Source organism: Ornithodoros turicata, chromosome 3 (genome assembly GCF_037126465.1).
Source record: "Ornithodoros turicata isolate Travis chromosome 3, ASM3712646v1, whole genome shotgun sequence".
NCBI lineage: Eukaryota > Metazoa > Arthropoda > Arachnida > Ixodida > Argasidae > Ornithodoros > Ornithodoros turicata.
Genome location: NC_088203.1, coordinates 22,391,862 through 22,418,436, shown reverse-complemented (window position 1 = coordinate 22,418,436; position 26,575 = coordinate 22,391,862). Strand labels below are relative to the sequence as shown.

Below are 26,575 nucleotides of genomic sequence, written 5' to 3'. Positions count from 1 at the left end.
TTCAACAGCGCCGAACAGCACGTAATGAGCAGGTAAAAATAAACCACGGTAAAATTCTTGAGATTGTCGACGGCATGAAGCGCGATTATGCACACCTCTTCAACTTTATCGTCTGTACGCTTTGGGATCGTTTTGCGCTTCGTATTTGTGCTGTCGATTGCAATATGTAGTGCCCGGAATTTTAGGCATTTGCCTAAAAATGCCTATAAACGCCTAAATGCGACATATTCAGGATTGCTCGCCTTTCTATCGACTCTATTGAATTGCAGCCTTTCTGAACATTTTTAGACGCTGTAACGGCCTTTTTTTTTTAGAGGTGCATGTACGAGTGCACCTTTCAGTCTCATGGTAAGTGCTGCATTGTGCTTTTTATTTCTGCATCTTGCACCTTTAGTTCTTTTTTATTTCTCTCTCTCTCTCGTTTGGTTTCCTTCAGTACCTTGCTTCGCTAGAAGGGGTTCATGTATATTTGAACAAAATATTCGGTCTTCCTCGGCCTTTCGAGGTCTTTGAGAACTAAAAGTAGTACAGTAAATCTCGGTTATAACAGCCCCACTTATAACGAATCTTCGGTTATAACGAATGCCTCACGAACGACCGTCAAAATTTGTATTGAGTCTATGGAAATTGCCCCCGCCTATTATGAACGAATTGCCGGGGAGCCTTCGGTTACTGCGACCGAAAGAGCTCCCTCGACCACTGGAGAAGGCGAGCGCGCGACGTCAGACGCCCGCGGATTTGTCAGGCGCTGCTTGCACGTGACCTCGCTTTGCAGCCAATGCGCTGTCACCATCAGCGCGCGCTGCACGTGCACCCGTTTGGCCGATGATTAAGGCGTCATGGATGCAGGTGAAGCGGGAAACTTTGCGAAACTGCTTCAGAAAAGCTGGATTTGTTCATCAGGCACTGGCTACAGACGCCGATCGTGAAGTGGACTTTGGTGTGCGTGATACCGACACAGAACTTTGGGACAGAGCAACGGCTGCGAATCTGACTGACGGCTGTCAGTCTTTCGAGGAGTTCGCGACAGCAGATGACGACGCACAGGCCGTCGCGGACTTCAGTGATTCGGACATCATTGCCGACGTGCGCCCGCCGCCAAACGAACTTTCCGATGACGATGATGATGACACAGTGTCTTCCCCTCCTTACATTTGGACTACAGCGGAGGCACTCAAGTACGTTGCTTCGCTCCGCGATTTTGTGTACGCGAAGGCGCTCGCCGCGGCCCACCTGGACCACCTTGATGACTTAGAAAACGCCGTGATCTCCGCAACTGTTATAAACAGGCGCCATTAACGATGTATTTTCAATGAACGGCATACATGACTCATGTTTCTTACACTGCTGGCCTTTTGGATCAAATCTTTTGTCCATTCCATTTATAGCGAACTTCGGATATAATGAACGGGTTGCGCGCGACCGTCGAGTTCGTTATAACCGAGATTTACTGTATTCAGTATCGCGTAGTTCTAGGCCGCCTCAGCACATGTGTAGAAGTAGTCAAAGTATGTACAGCGCCGTAGCCTTTATTCCTGGATGGAGCATTCTCAGGCACCAACAAAGTCAAAGACTGTAACGTGCCTATTTTTGTATTTTATTGCCTAGGTTGCCGTTTTTGAGGGCCTAATTGCCTGCCTGTTTCCCATCGTTTTTACTGCCTAAATTTCCGGGCCCTAGTGACATGCCATGCTTTCGCACGATGGACGCCACCCTTCGGCGGTGACGATCCTCGATGATCGCTGACTTAACATCCAAGTCTATCACTTTCAATTTCTTCATCTGGGATGCAATCGTTGACGGAGGTACCGACAACGCGTCAAAGCAGGGAGCGGCCGCAGAAGCGTTGTGAACAGCAGGTCACTGTAGCACGACTGACCGTCTCCGAAGGGAATCTTGAATTCCCGTGCGGGACTTCGTACCGAAAAGGCACTCACCTCTGTTATTTGCGGGTCTGGACACGTTTGCGTGCGCTCCAGCCACTTGGTGGTGTGGTCGTCGCACTGGTCCTGGACTTTGCACATGTTGCTCTCTTGACACCAGCCACAAGCGTACTTCTCAGGAAGCTCCAGGCACATGCCACAATTCTCGGACATGTTCTCGCACCGGTAAACCAAGACTGAAAGAAATGCGACAAAGTATATACGCTCAGCTGGTATCTAAGTTAACCTTTTAGACAGTTAGGGGCCTGAAACCTCTTTCACTCGTATCTATGAGAAGCATGCTCTGAGCACAGCAGGTAACTTCTTGGCGGCTAGTAGTACCGAGGGAATGATAGTGGTCAGGTGTAAAAGTTGCACGCATTTCAGACTAGATGTAAATATTAATTCTGATGTCAAAGTACAGAGCACTATTTCTTACGAATATTTATAGAAGTGGATGTTTTTTTTTCCTCTCAATATCTTTAGTGACTCAGATGGCATTCCGTAAACAAGAATATCCAGAGGAAATGTAACCAAAAAATTTTGTTGAGGTTGATTGTACATGGAAGCATATCTTCCCATGCAGAAACAAATGTGCAAATGAAATAGAACAGAGCAAGTAACCCAGGGTAACAAACTTATGAGAACACAAAGGCTGACAAAGATAGAGGCTAAGATAACTGTTAAGAGAAGAGGTGACACATTAAAAATGGGAACACACAGAAGACAAGATGCACTATCAAGGACCTTCTACTGAAAGGAATCGCATCACTTCCTTTTCTAGACAGCTTAACCTTTGTCAGGTTAACCCTATTGGGGAACAAAAGAAACAATAGATCTCAAATTTACCGTGGATATTTTCTGGATTGTCCAAGGGCTTGCTCCCTTCCCAGATGACAGCAAATGCCGCTGTGATGTTTGGAGTAGGTGCTCCATACACAAACTGTGAATATAACGAAGCATTTGTGACTTCATCTTCGCATCTTCAGGGTGACAGGAGAGATTAAAAATATAACTTTGCAATTGTACTTCTTTTTTTTTTACAACATTCTATTTTATATCACAAAAACACTAAAGGGTATGCATGTGTTACATGTCCATTTGTGTGAGGCTCAGGAAACAGTCTAACCTTCATGCTGTCACAGTAGATGATGTCGCCAAGCAACTGCGCGTTGACTTGCTTCACTCGGCCTTCGATATTGAACTGGCACACAAACCGTGTTGACGCAATGAACGGCTGAAACAAAAGTAACTCAATTGTGACATTTTATTTTTGTTTTCCGTCCAACTTGGAGCTTCACTCATTACACATTTAAAGGCAACTATTAAGCTACATTAAACTAACCAATACAGGTGTTGTAGAATATTCCATACCTGAATGTTTTCCACCTTGACTGGGATGCGCTTGTTGATGCCCATCTGGACGAGTATTTCGGTCGATGTCCCAGTGGTGGCATTAATCCTCGGACAAAAGCCAGGGCCTGAACGAATACTAGGACCTACACTCTGAAACAGGCAGCAAAAACTCAATCAATCAAACACACGCACGTTTATCTACGGGTACAATCAGGTGGAGACAATGTCATAGACGCTTACCGACACCCCGGTAACCAGAATGTCGTTGCGGCAGTTCTCCCCGGTGTCGTGCGTACAGCGATGACCGCCGACGCACCAATCACATGGAAATGGACTAGATACACACTGTGTGCACCTGAAAAATTGTGACAAAAAAAAAAAAACATGGTGTGATGTCGATCAAAAGCAACTGCAAGAAAAAAAATTGCGAAAACGACGATACAGCGTTGCCTGCCAGCTGTGCCCAGAACTTATGGTATGCTATATCCTTGCTCAAAAACAAGAAAATCTGTTCATACCACACATTGACCTCTGGGTGCATGAAGTTATATGACTCTGCTCACTTAATTGCAGATGTCTCGATTGGCACCAAAGTTCCTTTATAAAGTTAGCGTTACTCTATTATAATATTAGCATTCCTTTATTAAGCTAGTTTTACTTACGAAGTATAAGTACTGCAGTCATAAAAGGTGAAGTTTGTGGCAACAAAGTCTGGATTGCTCTTCATCTTCACGGAGAGTTTCGCCGTGAAATGATCTGGAAGAAAATTTTAATGGTTTTTGATTGCACATTTTCAGTGACAGAAAAACAACAGTTATTTCTCTAGAGAGAAAAGGCCTGAATACTGAGCAAAAACAGACGGATGACACCAACACAGCTGTCATCCTGTATGTGCTTAGACTCAGGCTTTTGAACTATGAAGTCTGGCCATTAGCTGGCCTGCGTCCACGTCATATACTGTCACTTACGGACAGTCATTTGCGCATAAAATAGTGTGTAAGACAGCAATCGAGTAACACCGAGCAATATCCGGCGGAAAAGCGGCTTTCTGGGTGGAAATAATACTACAAATAAAAAATGGCCCGATGCATATACACCGGGTAGATAACCAAAAGTAGTGCTCAGTGAAACATGCTCTCCAAGGAACGGGTGGCTTACGTTGGCCAGGTGGGATTGGAGGGAGGGAGTCCGTGTGCGGTGTGGCGCAGGTGACTCCCTGGGCAGATCGAGTCGCGTTTGTCTCCAATACTTTGTTTAGTACGCTAAAGGAGCACACGAAGTTTCCTTCCAGCACTGGCAGGTTGCTGATCACTAACGTCAACTGCAAGAGGAAATCGCACACACGTTAACTCTCATTTGTGTGTTGCGTGCGTTTGTCATAGCTGAACACAAAATGTGCGCAAGTGTTACAGATCCCCAGGTTGCCTAAGTCTTACAATGCAAAAAAGTGCAAATGGTGCAGCCTCATAACTATGTTAATCAGACTTAAAGAAGGGGTCTGACACTTTCCCACAAGTTGAGCCATATAAAATGAAAGGCGGTTACTTGCATTAGTGTAAACCTGCATAATATACCGTAAACCTACAGTATCGTAAGCTTCAAAACATCTCGGCCCGAATAAACTTAACACCCACGAAACATGCGATGATGTCCAAGGTGCAGGACAGCACTTACTATACGGGCAGTTGTCCTCTGTATCTGTTCCGGCTGCACGCTGTCAATGGTGGTGCATTTGCCACTTTTGTACGAAAGCCAGTACAGAGGATCTTGGGCAGCTTCGGCACATTCACTTCTTAAACTGCACCTAAAATAAGTTTGTGCGTGGTGTAAGCAAAGAAGCCTCGTCGTCGAGCAAACCGTCAAGTAACAGAGAGAGTGACGAGAACGAGGAAGCAGCGGCACATTCACAGAATGCAGTACAGCTCCAGTCAATCGTAATAATAACACTGAAAAAAAAAAGTGGTCTCGTTCCAGAGCGCGATTACAGCAACCCTTGGGGCCATCAGGAAATCTTAATTGAATAAAAATTATTATAAAAAAAATAAAATTATTCAGTTAGTTTAACGCGAGAATTTTGTTCACTTAATATTCCCCCAGTGCCACAAGCGTGGTTGTTATCGTGCTGGGAAATGGGGCTGAATTTTTTCCCAGTGTTATTATTAAGGTTGACAGGAGCTGTACGAGCAAACGGAATCAGTCAATGCGAGCTCCATCTAAGGGAAGCTCAAGTAGCTCGGCACATTGGCTTCTCCTGAGTCTTTTTTTTAAATTCCACATCAATCATACTTGCAAAAATGCTAATATTTGCAGTTTATGTTGTCAGATGCCTACTTATTTAGTAAAAACTTTTAAAAAATCCCAGTGCCGGAGAACACAGATGCCTACCACACCACAGCTGTGTGCCGAGATACTGATGCAGTCAGTACCGATTTGTTCATGCATCATGCTAAATATAAGCATGCCTCATTACTTTTGTCTTATCATGAACAAAAGCAGTGCATCATAAAACAAAAGCATCAGACAAGTGACTAAAATGTAAAGAGAAAAGAGTACATGCAACTTTACAATGCTTACTTATTTTCTAGAGAACACCAGCCACAGTAAGGATCCTTAGCTCCTAAACAGCCATTGCAGGACTTGTACTGATGGCATTCCTGTACGTTCACCATGGTGACCTGTACATAAGAGGGGACAAAAATGTGACTGTGAGCTGTAGGCCTCGCAAGAAAAAGACACGCCATAGTGCTTCCAAAGTTACAAGATGACATGAAAGAACGAAACATGTTATGTGCACCGTTGCAATTCATTCCGTCCGTGTGTATAGCCATCACATCATTTTCAGCGACCCACCTTTTTATTTAATCTAAACACGCGGTCATGTTGTTCCGCAATAAGTGGCACGGTCATTGTGGCATAGACGCCGTGTAGGTATGACACAAATGACGAATAAACAATGCATGAATTCAGTTTGAAGTTGCGCATTTTATTGTGTACCGCTACTATTTTATTAGAGATAGCACACGTCATTGTGAATATGAATGCGTGTTTTATAAACGAAGCGATACACAGAATAGGACAAGGTTTCGCCCCAAATTTGCGGAACCATTCGCCTCCAACAAGCTCAATAAGTAATGCTCTATCTCTTCTCATTTTGGTCAACAACACCAACGGCTAATTTTAGAAGTTGCCCTTTGAAGTTGCCGAAAGAGAAGCTGTCCACCACTCTCCAAAAAACCCGACCGCGGCACTGAAACGGCAAGCGTGCTTCCCCACATAGCACCTGAGCTCTACGGGGAAGCTTACCGCCGTGAGCCCTTTCTCTTTGCTTCTTTTTTTTTTTTTCGTGAAGTTTGAGAGCAGAAGACATTATATCCCCAGGCGAGTTTGCAAGAACAGCCTCGGTTACCAGGGAGACGACGGAAGGAAGGATGCCGTCGCCATGGCAACGGTTACCGTTGCCACCTGTGGAAAATGGCGGGCTTTACTTTGTTGCTCGGCCCCGCCAAATTTCTCCGCACACCTTGTCGACATATCTCTGTTATCGATTACACATAATGTGGGAGCGAAACGTTGTTACCATACCACGCATGTGCACCGGGAAGGGAACGCGTCAGGTTTCAACGTACGCGTGTTTCTAGACAATGCTTCCACGCACGACCTACTAGATCATAGCGACCACGTCATAATCGGCAAACCCAACGAGGAGCCCGTCCGCACGATCCGCTAGGGGCGCTACTCATCGGCCCGCGAGATCTGCATCATGATTGGACGATGGAAATTTGATTTTTGAACGCTCAGAAGCGGACGCACGATTACCGTAGCAGACGGCAGCAACAGTTCTTATGAAAACTCCTAGAATGATGATGATAATCAACTTTACAAGGAAACACCTCACGTGGGACATCCACCGCCTGTACAAGAATACTAAGCTTAAGTTAAAGTACAGAGTACTGTACAAATCGAGCATGCAATAACCGGGCCGATGAGTTGCGCCACCGCTATCTTCCAAATGCGGCGCTGGGAAGGGGTCCGTATAACATAGTCGCTATAATCTAGTAGGTCGTGCTTCCACGGCTTCCAGAAAGTGACTGCTGCGAACACAATTGACCGCTCTAAATCCGGTTCTAGGCATACGTTAAGATTACGGTATCTCTCTAACTGCACAGTTGGACAGGACTATACACATATTAAAAAAAAAAAAAAAAACATGAAAGTAATGTGTCATTGCAGTGTAGGTGACGCAGCGGCGGATCATGTTATGAATGATGAGGGAAAAATTCACATGATTACCTAAACAACTGGATTAATAAGAAAAAGTGAAACAACAACGCTTCAGCGAAGGAAGGTTACAATGACTTTTCACTCCGTTCCGCAGTCTTCAGCCAGCAATTTTGCGACCGCTTTACGGCTTAACTTCCGAACGTAACTCGATAAATAAAAGTAACCACAAACGTCCCTCAGTCCAGACGACGGTTTACAACACGATTGTTGAACCCGACTTGCATCTCCGGCAGAGCCAAAGCTCAACATCTAAAAAGCCTGTCCCATCGCGGAGCGTTGCTACACACAATGACTCAGACGCCCTCTGTGCGACCCACAGAAAGAGACGGGACTCACTTTGGGAAACGCGAAAAAAAAAAAAAAAGAAGAAAAAACATGCGGAAATCATAGATATATTAGGGCTGATCGAAAAGATGGCCGACATGGAACGACACAGAGGAGGGGAATAAATGCACGAGAATCGTAGAATCGATAGCTGGGGAATCCCCCAGACGCGAGCGATTTGTATCTTTTTAGAATGGAATATTTGCTGCTCGCAGCACGAAACGATGAACAGTATAGGGTCTCGAACAAGAGGGGGCTTTGGAAGCGTTCCTAAATCTACTTTTTTTTTCTTCTTCTCCTGCGCACGCGAGAGTCCATATGAAAAACTCAGAAGGCAAGGAATGTTCAATGGGAATCACTATATTCTGAAAAGCGAGAGCTTCCCAAAGCATCTGTGGTATGTGATTTGAAACAGAGCAACTACTCCACCCAGTTTCCAGGCCATTTTTTTTTTCTGGCGCAAGGTGCAAGCGTATATTTGCCGGGCAGCGTCAGAAACGCGTTCAATTCGTTCGTGTTTAGTCTAACGCGCCGTGCACTTTGATATTGTGATTTGTAATGATTATAGTAGACGTAGCTATGCGACCTATGTAGTATGTCATGTAAGTCGTGTGAGCGTAACAATCGTGCTCAATCTCCGACGCACTACTGAAGTTCACCAGTAGGACAAAGCGTGGAAGTTGGTAATATTCATATCGTAACTGCAGCAACTAGATAGAATCAAAACAAAACAATCGCACGCGATGTCGATAGCAGAGCATTAAACGATTCTGTCATTCTACAGGGAAAATTCTACCGGGGTTATATATGTCAGTTCCCACGTAGGAGCCTCCAGACACTGGGAAGCAGTCGTGGGAAATAACTTATAGTTACAAGTACTCAGCTGTAACTAGTCTCTGTTTATTACATCCCAAGACTGTTGCGAAAGACAAAACCCTGTAAATACTGAATGATCTTTCCATGCTATAGACTTGCACTCGCAACACACAATGTAACTACATCTACGAGTTGGGCCGCGAGCCCCTCATTTGAATACTACCCCTCTTCAAAAATCCCCCATTTACATCGTTCAAAAAAATAAAAATAAATAAAGAATTAAAAAAATAAGAAGGCAGAAGCAAAATATACTCCTGCCCCTTCGTGGATTTTCATACCCACCGCGGAGCCCATTTCTTTGCCACAGTAATTGTTTCTCCTTTTCCAACGAGGATTACGTTCCCTTCGCACTCGTTACGTTTCCCAGATTTTCCGCTTCATTCGACAGGGCGAAAGTAAAACGAAATGTTTTAGTTGAAAAAAACGAGAGAAAGAGAAAGAACAGCAATTCCATTGGACGAGCACGCTGCTGTCCTTTTAACGCGGCACAATAATCCAAAGCGTACACCGACAGAGGAAAGAAGAGAGCCCTTCTTAAATTTCCAATTATTCTTCGCTTCGGGAAGTACAAAGGAACCAGAATGCAGGTAGCACGTTGAATAAAGTAAAAAAAGAAAAAAAACGAAAGCGAAGGGAAAAAAAAAATCTATGGCGGTCACATGACACTATATAGGAAGGGTTTGAAATCTCGCCCGGAACGAGGAAACGAGGGGACGCCTCTTCTGTGATTAGTTGTAATGGGATTCGTTCGTGGACGAAAAAGGGGAGGGGGGGGGGGTGGAGAAGGGAAAACGCAGACGTGTGTCCGGTTTGTTGACAGGAGGACACCCTCGAAAGACAGTGTCCGGGAAGCAAGTGACACGGTCATAAATTTCCGCGAGGAGTCGTATTAATGCTCGGGACGTTGGCGTGTGTGCGTTAGGAATGCCCCACCGTCCATTTGCTTTCTTATACGGTATTATAAGCCGACCCACGGGTGTCTGACGGGGCATGCCAGCGTACACTTCCATCGTAACGTCGTCCTTGGTGGTAGAACGCAAGTGTGTGCCTCAGTCATCCCGACGACATAGAAGGAACGGGTTCATGGGTTGCGTTGTTCGCGATTTATGAGCGAAAGAAACAGCAATGTGCACTTTCCCTCTAAAGAAGCGGGCCAACGCGGAGAGGCCACGGAATTTTGGCTCCTCAAAAGACCTCCCGCGATGATTGGACAAAATGGTTTGCGGAGACCAATGAGAGCGTGCTCCGCATTGTCGGCCTTCTCGAGAGGGAGAGCGATGGCGTAAATTGCGTTATTTTCTATCGATAATAAATCACGCACAACGCAACGTATGACTCCCGTTCCTTTTGTGTTGGTGTCAAAGTAACTTTCATTCGGTCATGGAGTGACGGACGAATGCAAAAAAAAAAAAAAAAAAAAAAAGAAGAACACGAAACTTTGCTGCTGAAGACGACCCACTGCTCTGAAGGAGTTCATGGGGATCCCTAGAGGGTGGTGTGCACATCAAAAACCTTTCACTCACGCTACAGATCAGCTAGGATTACCGTTCTTGCTCAAGAGCACGTGTTATCTCTCGCGTAATATGGCGCAGCCAGAAATGAAGGATTCATGGAGCGGGCCTTCACTGCTCGTTTGATGTCATCGGGTGTTTCTTGAACGAGAGAGAGAGAGAGGGAGAGAGAGAGAGGGGGAGAGAGAGTACATACTCGCGCCCTCCTCTTCCCATTCTTTGCGCGAAGATTTCTGGCACGCGTGGTATAACAGGAATATTTCTACTGAATACGGTTAAAATTCGGGAAAGAGAAATACGTGAGAGTATAGCGTTCGATGTTTCAAGACAGCACGGACACAGTCGACCATCGGAAACATCCCCTCCGAGTGTTCGCTACGGTTATAACGATGTCTATCGAATGATGATGATGATGATGATGAGGACGGGGCGACCACCAACGGTTACATGTCGTCTATCCCGCACGTTACCTGTGGGAAAGCTGCAACTCCTTGCAGGATAAGCTGGATGCTTCCATTACATGTTGCTTTCCATCCCCTCATAGGCGATATAACTTTCTGGAGACGACCCGTGCCGCAGTTGCACTCGGAGCGTTGCTTCCCTTTTCGAACGCGCCCAAACTTTCCTTTCCATCTTACCTCGAGAGGGAAAATTCGTCAATTTTCTGCAAGGCACTGCCTGCTGCCAAAACCACCAGTTGCTAGCGCAGATAACGAGCGAAGCCTTACAGCAGCCGCTATATGGCTTAGCTGATCCATCATTCTGGCAACGCTGTGCTTGACAGCCACACTTTCGCCTTCTGAGACGCCCTCCTCATTTTTTATTCTCCCACGGACTTTTCGGCGCTGTTCTTTTTTTTTTTTGTCTACCTTCTCACTCGTGTTCCTTCCGACATTCATGAAAGGCGTGCATTTCGCGGGTAGTGTTTATCGCGTAGTATTTTGCTTTGTATGTTTGTTATCAGTACCACAACACCTTAAAAGACTCGTGACTACAGTAATTTAAAGAGCTTTCTAAGCACCTGTACTCGTGACAGAACCTGGCTGTTGCACACGACTTCCTGTGCTACAGCGGCCACGTCACTTGCACACGTCTCCAGCGCCGCAATTTGGAGGCTAAGCGGTGGCGGTGCTGGTCATCGGCCCGTTCCAGACAGTGGCGCCACTAGGGGGGTGCGGTCCGCACGGGGTGACGCGCCACACCAGTACCTCTCTTTCTCTGCGAGCACCTGATTTTATTTCCCTGCCTGTGTTAAGATATTGGCGCATTGCGATAAGATATTGGCTCTTTTGGCGCATTCAAATCGGGAGTATGAGGCACCCGGAGCGGCCACTAAACAGCGAAAATCAACTTTGGAGCGCCATACTGCTCGCTCGCTGATGCCACTTCCTGTTGTCTGCTCATGCAGTGCACCGACGGAGGACACGTTGGCTTAGTTTCAACCTATAGCAACGTTGGAAGCGACGACGACAATTGTGAAGACTTTTCCTTGTAACAGCGAATGAAATGGAAAAGATGGGAATTTATAACAGACACCATAGGAGCTATTTACTGTGAAGATGACTGCATGGCATGAATGTGTCTGCATTAAAACACTATTTCCCGAGACTAACCGCCGATATCCGTGTGGAAGTTGTCCACTAATAAACAAAGCTTGACAACAGTTTAAAAATATTACAGTTTACTGAAATCGGAGCACTGGGTAGCATAGAAAGTCCGTATCTTGCTTCCGAAGATCGTTCGAATATCGTCTGCTGGAGCTCAACAGGAAGTACGTCACGGAAAATCGTCTGCTTCGATGCACCCAAATGAAACGGGAGCGCGAAAAGCGGCTCGGAGTCTCACATCCCCGGGTGCGCGAGTGGCGTTTGCGTCGCGTTAAGTGATTGGAGTCTGAAACACTCGCGCCCTGGGGCGCCTACTTAACGCACCCGTTGCTATGGGGGGGGGGGGGGGTGACGCGTACGCTACTGTGACGCTACTGTATCCAGAGGCTCACATATGGATTTTCGCAGTCAGTCAGCCCATGCACTATGAGACACTGGTTCTTGCGGAAGTCGTACATTGATTTTCATGATTATTCCATGCGTTTTAACGAGTTTCGTACGCGTCCCATCGCTGTCGTCTGCTACGGCTAATGCGCGCGCTTCTGCCCGTTCAAGTTTAAGCTGTCCAATCATCACGAAACCCATTTGAGTCGATGCATAGCGCCCCTACCGGATCTCGCAGACGGGATTTGGCATAGGAACATAGGAGCGGAGTAACGCGTTACAAAGTAGTGCGTTACGTTCGAATAGTGAAATATGGTAACGCATTACATTTGGGAGAAAAGTAATGAGTAACGTAACGTCATTACATTTTTAATAACTAACGCGTAACGGCGTTATGCGTTACTGCGTGTTCGGGAACATGGCTTCATTGTCTAAACTTGAAAGCTTGAGCGAGGACCGTGCGTCCAGAATCCGGGAAAATCCCCGATTTTTTTCTATTCATCTGCAACAATGACACGAAGGTCACATCAACACCCACGAAGAACGCAAAAGAAGGGTTATTGACCTACCCTGGTTGAGATGTCACCTTTGTTTAGCACCTCTATTTTTCACTCCCTCTGGTATTTTTCGGACGAATGGGGCAAAAGCGGCAGAAAAATAGCCTCTACCCTCTGAACAAGTAACAAAGTACCAAGGGCTTGGCTGTTTGGATTTGTACTGTGTGAGATAAAAGGTCCCCGTCCCTATCAACCTTGATAAGGAGCACCCACTGGTCATTAGGCGTCCTCTCAGCCCAACGGGCCAAGCTCACAGATAAAAATTTTGAACATCAACTGCCTCTGCGTTGCAATAAATCGTACATGTAAGTTGTCTTCATGTGTGACCCTTGTTTGTGCCCAACATTGCTTGTATCGATTTGCGGAATGCACTTGTGACTCAACCAGAAATGGTACATATTATAAGGACAACTGGTGAAGTAATGTAAAAGTAACGGCATTACTTATCAGAAGTAACGAATAACGCAACGTGTTACATTTTGAAAAAGTAGTGAGTAACGGTAGTGCACTGCAAAATAAAAGTAACTTCCCTACTTATGCATAGGAGATGCTGATTATATGAACGTTGAATATAATGACATGGTCACTATAATCGAGTAGGCCTTACGGCAGCGAGGCTACAGTTTCATGGAGATGACGCTTGGGGACGGAAGGGGGCAGAGAATGCAAGATGGCGGCGATAGGACAAGCTCAACATTTCGTCGACAACATCAACATTTACCCTGCTCAACAAGGTCAACATTTACCCCCCTGCATTGTGACATCGCTCACAGCGTGGCAGATACGAACACATAATACACTAAAGCCGCCACGGACGTTCCAGCCAATGAACGCAAATACTTGAAAAAATAAAATAAAAATATATAGATACATATAATTTATTCTTTCAGTTCTTTAGTTTTTCACTTCTATTTTTTCTTTCAGCAACTCGACGGCAAACCTGACCAATATGCCCGACGGCACCGCTTCCCCCATGATTTCATTTTCTCGCAGATATCTTCGCTCGAGGCCACAGGAAGGAATAGGAAACACAATACCCGCGCACGCGCGGAGACATCCGAATTGAAATTCGGCCCCACGAATCCAACACATTCGTCGTTCTGTCTTTTTTTTTTGTTTTTTTCTGTTTAGGGAATCACAATAGATGTAGTTTTTTTTTTCCTTCCTCTGCTCCTCTTTCATCACTACCTTTCATCCTTTCCCGACTTTAGATTTTTTGGCTCGGCACACCAAAAGCAGGTGTCGGCCTCTCGGAAGCCCATGTTATGTGTATGCGTGTATCGTGCTTTACACGTATAACTGCGCGCGCATCCACCGGGAAAAAAATGAAGACCACTCTTCAAACCTCACGGTAAAAAAAAAAAAAAAAAGAAAAAAAAAAAAAAAAGGAGAGATAGTAGAAACGGCGCAGTGGCCCTGGGGCTATAGGCGCCGCCTTTTAAATTTTAGCCGCACGTTTTTTGGCATTCCATGCAGCGCCCAGACATTTCATATTAAACACAGAAAACGAGACGAGGGGCGGTGCATCACTGATATTTCTACAGTTTTTTTTTCTTCTTCTTCTTTTTTCCTTGTAGAAAGAAGCGACGGGAAACGTTGTTAGAGTGGCCGCTGAATGGCGAGGCATCGCATGATTTAGATTCTTTTGGGACCGTTCTATTTTTTTTTTTTTTTTTCGTGTCGGATGAATCTGGTGCGCGTGTGACTCTGTGTGTTCGCGCCGCTTATAAATTAAAGATTATGTTGCGCAAACGTACATTCGTTTTTATTCCTTGCATTGTGAACGCCCTTCCGAAATGGGATTCCTTTCTTCCGCGGCGATGGAAATTGGTGCGCTTTCAAGGGAGAGAGTAAAAGAAAGAACAGAAGAAAAACATATTTCCTTTTAAAAAACATAGACACGCGCATCGGAGACAATCGGATAACAGCTGGTCCCAAGTAAAAAAAAATCCGACCATTAAAGGAGCAATGAGGTAACATTAACATCGCTCGAAATCCTGCCTCATTTGTAAAGCTGTCCAGAAAGAAAAGAAAGAAACGGTCGGAGAAAGCAGCCGCTGACGGCCGGAACGATTCTCACGTGACGGGGAGAATGCCCCGAGCCCTTTTTCTCTGTTTTTTCTTCTCAGCTCACGCGCGGCTTATACATGCCTGAGCTGTGCCGCCGTGCGTCATTGGTCACGTGTGGGGAGTAATACACGTCACGACGCCCTCTCGTTCTGCAATGCGCTCTTTTCACGAGAAGGATCTTTTCAAAGGTGTGCGGAACAGAGGCCTGGCTTTGTAGGTCACCTGCGCTCATCGTTCTTTGGCAGGAACTCATTTTATTCGTTGGAGAACACTCAGCACCCAAAAACGCGAAAAAAAAAATTGGGGGTCACCTCAGTGCTCCTTTAATGTAGGGAGCATGCAGAGAGAGAGGAGGGAGGGAGGAAGGGAGAGACAAGAATCCGTGGCGCCATTTTCCCACTTTGTACGCCACCAAGATACAGATGGCCTGCTTAATGTATCCTCGCATGCAGTCTTTCACACGGTGGGGGGTGGGTGGTGAAAGGGCTTGCCGTTGTCGGCCTCACGTAGGTGGGCAACGTCACGACTGACGCCCTGGGGGAATGTGCGTCCTGGGCCGACTTCTAAGGGAACTGTGCCGACATATGTCTGAAAGCGTCTGAGGAAAACCCAGGAAAAACCCCAGACAGCACAGCCGGTACCGGGATTCGAACCCGGGTACCTCCGTCTTTCACACGTTGACGTATGAAGTCGGGATTCAGCCAATCGCCGCGGGCGATTTCATATACAGGCTTTCTGTGGCTATTGGTGGCTGCCCACGTGGCTGGTGGCGGCTCGTCTCCATAACAACGGCCGCCGAAGCACAGTCGTGATAGGCGGACGCTTAATTGTTACGTCACGTGTGCTCAAGCGATCAGGCCTTGTTCCTATACGTCGTGTGGGAATTGCACGTTCGATAATATACGATACACTCACTTTCTTCGCACTTCTTTGCTGTACGCTGAGCACGCGCACAGTAAATACGTGTAGCAAACCCAGCGTAGAACCCAGCTGGATTTCCGCAGGATTTTCGCTTCATGGGCGAGGGGGTGGGTGGAATTCCATAGTGTGAGCGGATATGTGTTTGTGCGACACCCATATTAGGTATCCTTTCGGGCTTTTTGGTGTTTCTGGCAGGTGCTTTTCTTTTTTGGGGGATAAGGGGAAAAACATCAGAGAGCAAGTACCGTGACTATAGTCGTATATGTGACCCGATAGTTAAAGCCAGTGTTGCGATATCGAGGAACATTTAACTGCATACGCTAAATAAGTAAAGGTTGAGGTTTTCTTACCTTCCGTTCAGTCATGACGTAGAGGAACTTCAGCTTCTTGTCGAACAGCATGTCGGCGTTCGCGGCCTTGCCCTCCTCAATGACGATGTCGCTGTACTCGTTGGCGTAGGTGGCAGACTCGACAACGGCCTGTAGACACAAAATAAGTTCTTTAAGAGAAACACAGAAACGTATGCAACGAAAGAAACTTGCGCAATAAATACTTCCTGCAGTTTCATTTCCCGAACACCGAATGGTTGGGCCACCAGACAGAAAGGAAAATCTAGATGCAACACAACAATCTCCTGTCTCAGCATTGCCCTGCACTCTAATTTTGGGGAGGGGGGGGGGGACGGTGAAATGGGGAGTAATTGCAGTATCTAGACCCCCTAGACAGCAATTGCTCCCCAGTTTCCTATCCCCACAATTTACTCCCCAGGACTGCAAATAGTCACGTACTGAAACTACGCAAATGTTTTCCTGAATGCAAGAGTCTACGTAAATATATGTGATTTTCGTGAGCTTCATGGAATAAGGCTATATAACTTCGCTAACTTAGCAATTTTCCACTCACACAGAGGAAAAAATAGACAGAGGTTGTTTCTCGCGAAATTGTGCTCTATGCATGTCGCAAGACTTTATATCATTCGACATATCACGGTTGACGGTTTAATTCGAAGTATTTTTATTCATGTACGCGAATTATGTGCCTGGGACTCCTAGAACAGACCGTGAAATGCAGTCTCCACTCTGTGACATTCATTTACTCCCGTGCATTTACTTCCGAAAGGGACTAAAATTACTCTTCTTTTTTTTTTCTTAGAGTGAGGAAGAAAATGTCACGCAGTAGACCAGCATGTTCTCGCTCAAAGAGCTCACATGGGTCGGCAAACTCACTAACGATGACCGCTATGGCCATCATTCACAATCACATTATGGAGATTGATGTGATTCTGGGTGATGTTGCGATGTGATGCGTGTTGAAGTTGATGTCGAATCATGAAGGAAGGAAACACAGGAGCGGCCGTTTCGAACAGACGTGCGTGGGACCCTTCTGGTGGTCGCTCGAGTCAAAACAGCCATTACTTCCTGTACACCACGTGACTTTCTTTTCAGTTTAGGTATACATCGCTTGGTTACGCGGCTCAGTGTCTGCGTATGCGTAAGTAATTCTATGTTGACCTCCGGACAACACGAGATTCACCCGGATCCATGCCTGAATGTTTTTTTTCATCCATGGAGGCCGCCATGTTATTTGGGTCACGTGTGCGATCACGTGGTACACAGGACTACTGCGAGGGGTGGCTACGCCGGACCTCCATAGAAAATCATGCGAAGGGCCGCTCCTGTGTTTGGTTCCTCCATGTGTCTTGGCGAAAGAAATCCCAAAAATATAATCATTTCATATTGATTGTTTTCCAGTGTTCATACGAAATAAAAGTTTCGTGTGACGTGCTTTTTACTGCTCAGGTGAAACGCTTAAACCGATCGTGGAACGTTCTGGCTACGACGGCTTCGATCCAGACCTGGCATGGATAAGATTCGTATCACACTACAATCCTCTATGAGTCAACTGCGGAGCACAACGTATCCAGACAAGTTCTACTCCGACGAAGATTTATGTGGGGTATTTTTTTATGCTCCTAACAACGGGTCAGCATATGGCCGCCGCCAGCGTTTCACGTTCCGAATAGGAAGAAGGCAAGAAGCACACGTGAAAATGGCGAAGACAATATGATGTCCGAAGTTACATACAGTGACGGGTTATAACGCTGATATGATGCAATGGGCTCTGAGCAAAGTTCACTAGGATGTGATGTTGAATGAATTTCCAGTGCCGGCCTTTATTCCTACACATCAGGGTTACGGAGTTGGAATGATTCCGGAATCATTCCAGATTTATCAAAGCCTGGAACGGAATTGGAATGGAGTTAGGCATTTTTTGCCAGGAATGGAATTGGGTTGGAATGGTCTGGGTGCCCCAGTGGTAGTTTTGGTTTCAACCCTGTGGTTTCTGCCCCATTCTGCGCTGAAATAATCTTGTCTTCGGTCTTTTTCCGTGCTGGGTAATGTCAGGCTCCTCTAGCACTACTGGACTGGCCAGCACGGTTACCGGCCCTTTTTCTTTTATTGATGGAATTAAGGGAATGGAATAGGGTTGCCAAGTCATTCCAGGAATGGGAACTGACCATACCTTTTCATTCCGAGGAATTGAAAGGAATGGAATTATCACAAATGTCCGTTCCTCGGAATGGAATGGTTGACCCCATTCCGCAACCACACAGTCACAAAAAATCCCGTCATCTCTGACGTGCCGTGGTTGCCAAACGCGTGGCCGCCCTTTGACACCTCGCATGACTCGAAGGGCGAGAATTCTCTTTTTCCTTCGAAGCATACGAGGGGCCGATTGACGCATGAATAATAAAATGCCAAGGAAGGCGATCCGCAGAACGATTCCGAAATCGGCGCTCGAATATCTGCGAAGCACACTCGGGCACGCCATGTGTGGTGCTAGTAATGGCCGCCGGTGGGCGCCGCAGTCGAGGGTGTGGTCATCGGGCGGGCGCAGATTAATAATGGTAAACACCCACGACGGGCCAGACGTCACGCCGGAGCGGGTGTCACAGAGCACGGCAATAATAGTAGCCCACGAGGTTCGGTGCTAATGGCTTCGGCCAAATGGTCCCCATACAGTTGCGGTTTCATATTTCCTTTTTCGCTATACGGTTCCAAATGTGTCTGGGCTGAAAAGGAAGACAAGGCAGAACAGTTAAATGTCTCGAACGACGTGCGCTGCAACGATCCTTAGGATGGGCAGAGAAAGACGAGCGTCCTGCAAGGCAAGTGCAGAACACCGCAATGCGTCCGTGGGCCTCAATATCTCAAGAGTGTCGTCTAGAATAAAGTTCGTATATTTAGAGAATCACGATGGGTGGCAAAACTGAGCCGCTATACGCTTGCGGCCAAGTCGGCTTTTCTCTTCCGTACTGCTCCCTCCTTTCTTGGTTTTCTTCGGAACTAGTCTGGATACGCCCTAAGCCTTAGATTTTTAGAGCCCGAAGCAAGTGTTGGCATAGTCCCTACGAAGCCGGCCTAGGACGCGTGGTATCCCTAACCCCCACCCCTGCAAGATGCCCCGCCTCATCGGCAGTTGACCACTCTTTAGTAGAGCGCTTCGACCAATCAAGCGACCAACTGATGCATACACCTATCTCGTAGCGACATTTTGGTACACTTCATGGATTTCGAACGAGCCGGCTTTTTAAAGTTCATTAAGACGTGTCTTTGTTGACGTAGCTCCCCTCCGGTCTACAATATACAAAGACCGAGTTGGTGTGCGCAAAGTTGAAACCCTCATCTAGACTTATCCATTTGAACAGATGCCCTAACCTAAACCACACACCGGTAACTTAAAAGCCACGTCTTCAATAACAATAACAACGCAAAATGGGCACGAGATTGTGCTCAAATATAGTCACTAAATAAGCTTATTTAGTAACTCTACTCAAATACTCTTCTCGTCAGCACGAGTCATAGACGTAACTCTGATCGACTCAAATTCTACGCTGAATCCCACACAGAAGAGATGAAGAGAACAACCAGCACGTGCAAAGAATAAGAAGAAAGCGAAATATTTTCCTCGTCTCCGTTGAATGCAGCAACCACACCAGAGAAATGATGACGCCTTTACGTGCTCCAGCGGCTGCGAATTTTCTAATTCCACTTCATCACGGGCATCCTTTGTACTTCTCTATGCGTCCCGCACACTTTTTTAACGCGTAGCAAGCTCAAAAACACGCACGCCAAGTGCCGTTAGAGACGAAACAAACATGCGCGACCCCGCAACCAAAATCGGGAGAAGCAGTGCGGCGAAAAATGCAATTTGCGTCTGCATCACGGGGCCACGCGCGCTGTGTACACACGCAGACACATCACTTCCCCGCCACGACACAGAGGAGAACAAGAAGAAGAAAAAGACGAAGAACAAACATAAACAGGGACAGGCGTATAGCGGGACAACGTTGCCAACGCTTATTGCGTTGACACGGACGGCGGGAACCATAAACACAAGAAGAGCCGTGCATGTACATGGCAGTAAATTCATAATTCCCCCACTCCCTACCTTCTTCTCGGGTAGTTTTTTTTTTTTTTTGCATGCGTTTGTACGGGTTCGCTGGCCAACTTTAATCTCGGCTCGAGGAAATTAATCTGGCGGCGATGAGAGAGAGAGAGAGAGAGAGAGAGAGAGAGAGAGAAAGGGAGAGAGAGTAGGGAGTAGAAATTATGCTACGAATGCACTTTGGGGTTAGCGCGTACGAGCGTTTCGAGTGGCCAGCTTCGTGAACCAGAGCGTGCAGGTGGTTACGTTGGGCACGGACAAGAAAATATATCGAGTGAATAAGTTCTGTAAAGAAATATACGTTCATTTCGCGTAAGCCCTCATCCGTTCCCAGTGGGCGCACCGTATAGTATATGTCCAGCATTTGGACGACGCAGAGATTTAGCCTAAGTTTTTTTTTGTGTGTGTGTGGAATCCGCGGTGGTACAGTAGGCGAACCGATGTCATAGCGTCTTTCTCGTCACGTTCTGGATTGACGCGGGGGGCGAGACGAGGAGGCGTGATCGGACTGCTCAGACATATACGCGGTTCTGTTATCACTGCTAATGCACGCGGGGCCTTCGACGCGCGTCAAAAGGAAAACGGTATAGAGGGCAGGGAAAAGCTCCAAGCGGCGCGTATATGAGCGCTGCTCGCTGGTTTCAAGTTTGCCACAATAGAAGACAGGAAGAACCGAAGAGAGGTCCCCTGGTTGGAACATGTATACAGGGTATTTGCTCTAACGTGTCCAGAAATTTCAATTAAAGCGGAATCACTTCTTCAGAGATCTATGGGCGATTTTCGTTCGCACAAGACACGGGAACGCTCTAAACGATCATCGTAAACAGCTGGATTCACACATGCGTTTTTTGAGCGCGTTTCGCGTTCGCGGCGCCGCGAAACGCGAGCCGCGGAGCGTTTCCAGCTGCTTTTGGAGAACCGCTCCGTGCTGCAGCCAGACTTGTACGTATCTTGAGTACGTACTCAAAATACAGTATTTTAAATACTTTTTCCGGTATTTTGGTACTCTACTCAATACTTTTTTTGCGACAAGCATTTTTAATGTATTTAAAATAATTTTTTCGGTACTTGCTACTCAGTACTCAAAATACTTCCCTTCCTCGTCAAGCCATATCCAGCACACTTCCCGCCGTGCCGAGATTTTCAGCTCACTGGAATTTAACCCCCTTTTTCTTCTTTTTCTTTTTTTCGGGAATTCGCGAATCTGTCATTTATCCTCTTGTACAATAGGCTGGTCCCAAGCCTGGCCTTGCTTCTCAATAGCCACCTTCGTCAGAAAACCGTTCCTATTCATATTGCCAGGTGAATCACCAGGGGATTAGGTACAAGATAATTCCGGCATTTATTTCCTTGGTCATCAAAACAATAAACACGTGCCAGAGGTTGAAAGACCCGAACCGACATACAGGAGGGATTGCGAAGTTTTGGGTCAGAACATATCAACAAAGTTTACTTGGGTTCACCAAAGTTCACCAAACATTACTTGACACCAAAACGTTGCAAATGAAAGATATGCATGACTGATGAAGTTTATTCCTTTCATTTGTAAGGCCACGTTCAGAATACGCGTTTCACTTACTGCTAATACTAAAATACTTTAAAGAGTATCTTAAATACTTCTTAGAGTATTTAGTACTCTACTCAAAGTGCTTTCAGTTTTGAGTATTTTGTACTCTATTTTAAATACTTTTTCCGTAGAGTATTTAGTATCTTATTTTAAATACTTTTGCGCAGTATTTTGTACAAGTCTGGCTGCAGCTTCGGAGGGCAGAAACGCGAACGCTTTTCATCCAGCCAATCGGAGCGCTCGGAGGGGTGGAGGTGGCTTCCTTTTGGCGCCGGTGGGCAATGGCGGGCCTCCCGATACCGCGCTGGGATCTTTTGTCATTTGTGCGTGTGTATGTGTTTGGTGCTTCCGCGTGAGTAAATTCCTTGTCACCAATAGCTGTTTGGTGTCTGAGCTGTCAACGATGAGCTGGGAATTTGCGCAAACCACGGAATCGACGAAAATAAATACGACTTGTGTGTAACCGTGTGTTGGTCGTCGGTAGGTAAACATGTGTCTCGCTTCTTCTGCCGTTCTTTCTCTGCTATTGTGTCGCGTTTGTCATTCCAACGATTGATGATTCCAGCAGAAATGCTTCACGATAATTTTAAAACGGAGAACATGCTTCACAATGTAAATTTTGAGGAAAAGTGGTAGAAGTGTCGGTACGATCTTGATGTAGCAACAACAACGAAGCGCGTTTTCAGGATGGCGGCTCGGCTATGTGTGACAGGCCTCTCTCGGCGGCGCCGCGAACGCCGAGGCGGCGCCGCTTGTTGAAACGCATGTGTGAATGAGCCTGTACTGCGTGCTCTTTTAGCTTTTCTCCAGTCAATGACGTTTTGGACGAGGCTGAGCCGTTGATTTTTAATAAATTAAAGTTTGGTGCGTCTCGAACATGTGCTGCCATCTCGATAGAGTGTCGCACACTAAAATATTTGCAAATTCGGTCAAAATACAAATCAACGGATAATCCTGGAATTCTACAAAATGTGTCATTGACGAGGGTAATACAAGGAGAACACGCCAGTACTTCTGTTGTGACGATATTTTACGCCGTTTCTGAGCGGTGTGCGAAGAAACTATTATATTGCGAAGAAGTGATTCCGAGCGCCGAGTGAAACGAGCGCTACTTTTCAGCTACTTGACTAAGAAACAGGCGCTACTTGTGAAGCAGTACCTGCTTCTTACTCAAGTAGCAGAAAAGTACCACTTGCTTTTCTTTTATCGCTCGCCTTAAATATAATTTCTGGACACGTTAGAGCAAACACCCTGTATACATTCACACACATACGCGGAAAGAAGGCTTTTTATGTCGCGTTATCGCCGCGAAGCAACTGTGGCTGTGAGCAGCGTAGAAACGTTGATACACGGAAAGAGGACAGCAGGAAGGAGTGGTGTAAGTATGTGTCCTGGGGCGATTTCATGGGAAACTGTGCCGACGTTCGCGTGGAAAAACCTGCCGGACAACCTCAGGCAGTGGTAGGATTCGAACCCGCTACCACCTACGAGCGGACGCTTCTACCAACTGGACCACGACGCCGGTGTGTCCGTTTTGAGACAGCCGAAAGCGGACATGGATGACTTCCGGCATCGTAATGGTACCCATACCTCTGCAAAGACTCACTCGTGAGCATGCTCACTGCCACAGAGCGTCGAACCGAAACGTTTTCCGGTTCAGGTTCGGGTCGGCTATAACGGTTAGGTACCGGTTCAGTTCCGGATTTCACATATACCGGTTCGATTAACCGGTTGGGAAGCAATAAATCGGTTCGGAACCGGTTCGCTGATCAAATATACTTCAGAATTATAGTCAGGACTTAAAATGATACAAGGTCTTTCAGTTACGTTTTGCATGCATTTATTCTTGTTTTTCCACCAACAGGATGTGATTTAAATTGCGAAAAATAAAAATAAACATAAAGCATTACACCGAAAGAATAACGACAACACATCGTCTGTAAGTGAAATGTCCGTGTAACTACTGACCAGAGCCTGAAATATACCTTATACTTGGTAGCACAATATCAACGTGTAGCCATACACTGTGCTTACACTCTCAGTGACCGCAAAAGCGTGATATCATCTTGTCCGGGGAAAGAGATCCTCTTTGTGGAGACAGGATGTATCTCAGTCCAGAGAAAGCTCTTTCGACGCTTACTTGCGCTGCAGGAACAGCCAGCGCGACTCGAGCTAACTGAAAGAGTTGTGGCTTTTTCAACTCTTCTCTTTTCCAGTATTCTAGAATGTTTACCTCCTTTTTGATGTGCGGTTCGCACGAGAACAGCTCCAGAAGGTGCATAAGCTTCTCCGTCTAACTTGTCGGGGAACGTGAACCCACGGCTGCTGACTGTTCCTGCTCGTTCAGAAAAACCTCAAGCTCGTCTACGCTGCCGCTGTCGGAATGGGAAGGACCTGGCTGTGGCGTATCAGGAGCTTCCGCTGGTGCACCAGATGACTCCTGAACTAACCGCTTCATAGTGCTCCAAACGCTACTGAGACCGTGCTTTGCCCTTTCTTTCTCGTAAACAGGACTCGGTACCGGGGATCAAGGAACACAGCAGAGCAGAAGGCGTCGTTTTCCAACAAGGTCTTTTGAGGTTTATCCATGGACGATGCCGGCGCAGTAGCCAGCGGTGTTGCCATCTTAGCAGATTCCATGCGGCATTTCAGCCACGCTCCCAGGAAATCTCCAATTACAAGCTGCTCGCTTTGTAGACGCTTGGTTGCCTCTTCTGCTGGAGCCAGCGCACGGATAATACCTTCTGCGTTAGTCCAGTCATCCGATGTGAACGAGTTGGGCTGAGTGAGCAAGTCGTCGCAGAATTCCCTTAGTTCATTCGCGACGTTGACATCCATCGGGTCGGGGTGTCAATGACCGGCTTCTTCAGTTGCAGTTTTCGGATCAAGGACATCATTGTCTGCGTCCGCAGCAGTTTTGTTAGCGCGCCGCACTTTCCAACTATTTCTTGGGCCTCTTCATTTGTCAAAGCGTCGTGAACAGCCAGCTGTAACGTGTATGCGGCACACCTCACGCCTTGTACTAGTGGCCCATCACTATTCGCAGACCCAGCTTGCTCAAGCTCGCTTAAGTAATCCAATGTTTGTGCAGAATCTTCTTCCTCATCATCATTTGCTCGTAGAGCGGTCTCTTCAAGCTCCTCCTCTCTCAGAAGCTCGACAGCCTTGATCATGTTGGCACCATTGTCGGCCGTTATGCTGTATACCTGCTCGGCTCGAACTCCGTACATGGACAGCACATCCAAGACCTCCGACTTCAGGTATTTCCCAGTGTGGCGTTCGAAAAGCTCTCTCATTGCAAGTGTCGGGAGCGCCAATTTCCCGTCCTCTATGTACTGGACATTCACTCCGAAGACAGCCCGATCAAGGCGGTTTGCGGAGTCTATTTTTAGGGATATCAGCCAATCCTGTAGCTTATGCGCAAGAACCTTTCTAGCATCACTAGCTTCTTGAGTGACACAGTTTTTAATCATTTCCGCGTTAATTCTAAGTTTTCCACCAAATTGAATTTTCAGAATTGAATCCAGAATTTTTCTGAAACCAGAGTCCTCAACCGCTGCAAAAGGCCGCCCATTTTTTTGTGACCATTTCAACACATCCTTGGATCACATCATTTTCTTGAATTTGGACGTTGACAGACAATCTCAGCATGTGATCAATCCGCTTTGCCGGCTGAGCCCCTTTCTTTTTGGGCTTCCCCTGGGCTTTTGTGCTTGAAGTTCAGCGTACTCATCTTTATAGTGACGCGGCATGTGGCACTCCAAGTTGGCTACATGATTTCCTGCTATGGTTGTCCCACAACCACCAATACGACACGTTGATTTATTTGTTGCAACGTTGTACGTAAAAGAGTTCCGAACTGGGTTTTCTTTAGGTCGTCCCATCTTTAACGTACCTGCCCAAGGGTGGAAACACCAAACCTTAGTAGCAGATCAGCCATGAGCACGGACACAAAGAAAGAATGTCAGAGCCACACGGAGCTTCTGGAATTTTGTAATGTCGCACCCTCGTAGGGCAAATGAACTCACAATATTGCTCAAAGGAAATCTTCCAGCACTCCGCTGAAGTATCGAAATAGTTGGAGGGATTTCACTCACCGAAAGTGGCATTCACCTTCCTCTTTCTTGGTGTCAAGCATTCTGACAGACTGCCAGAACTTCGGCCAGCGTCTGCAACTCTAAAACCGAAACTATAGAAGTGCGCCGCTGGCGGCGCCGAGACGCTTGGGAGAGCCGAGGCGTCTGGCTGTGCCATTTCTTCGCGGGATTCTTGAATAGGGTCGTCCTTTACTCTGTTCCCATGTTGGCTTTTTTTTTTTTAATCTGCCGTTGGTATAATTCTTACTCTTACCTACCGAGTATTACGTCTTCAATAGGAGACAATGTATTGCGGCACCGGTATTCGAACCGGTAACCGGAATTTTTATATCGGTTCGGTTCAGCTCCAGATGAAAATAACGGTTAATTCCGGTTTTCGGTTCCGGTTCGACGCTCTGCTCACTGCAGCCAAGGGGCTCAGCGCGAGTGAGCTGAAATTATGCTAAAGCTTGGTGAACTGAGCATAAGTGTACTTGAGTAACGTTCACATACCGTGACCTGAGCATTAGTGACTCGCGTGGGCACTGAGTGAGCGTTGACTCAGGACTGGACTTCCTTGGCGAGTCAGTGCCGTTTATCGAATCAGGGGGTGCAACCGATCTCAGAGGCAGGACGCACTGACAACAGCGAGCACCAGGCATTGGTGATATCAT

At 46.6% G+C, this 26,575-nt stretch overlaps 1 protein-coding gene across 3 annotated transcripts in view; it reads right to left on the bottom strand.

Moving 5' to 3' along the window:
• LOC135388283 (plexin-A2-like) overlaps window positions 1–26,575 on the bottom strand; it is a 246,693-nt gene that overhangs the window by 20,816 nt on the left and 199,302 nt on the right. For all 3 annotated transcript variants that reach the window (XM_064617721.1, XM_064617720.1, XM_064617722.1), the window contains 10 exons: window positions 16,160–16,288; window positions 5,853–5,953; window positions 4,953–5,082; window positions 4,437–4,599; window positions 3,941–4,034; window positions 3,519–3,633; window positions 3,297–3,428; window positions 3,052–3,159; window positions 2,772–2,865; window positions 1,938–2,119 (listed from right to left, as the gene is read on the bottom strand). In XM_064617721.1, the coding sequence (XP_064473791.1) occupies window positions 1,938–2,119; window positions 2,772–2,865; window positions 3,052–3,159; window positions 3,297–3,428; window positions 3,519–3,633; window positions 3,941–4,034; window positions 4,437–4,599; window positions 4,953–5,082; window positions 5,853–5,953; window positions 16,160–16,288 (1,248 nt within the window). The remainder of the gene's footprint in view (window positions 1–1,937; window positions 2,120–2,771; window positions 2,866–3,051; window positions 3,160–3,296; window positions 3,429–3,518; window positions 3,634–3,940; window positions 4,035–4,436; window positions 4,600–4,952; window positions 5,083–5,852; window positions 5,954–16,159; window positions 16,289–26,575) is intronic.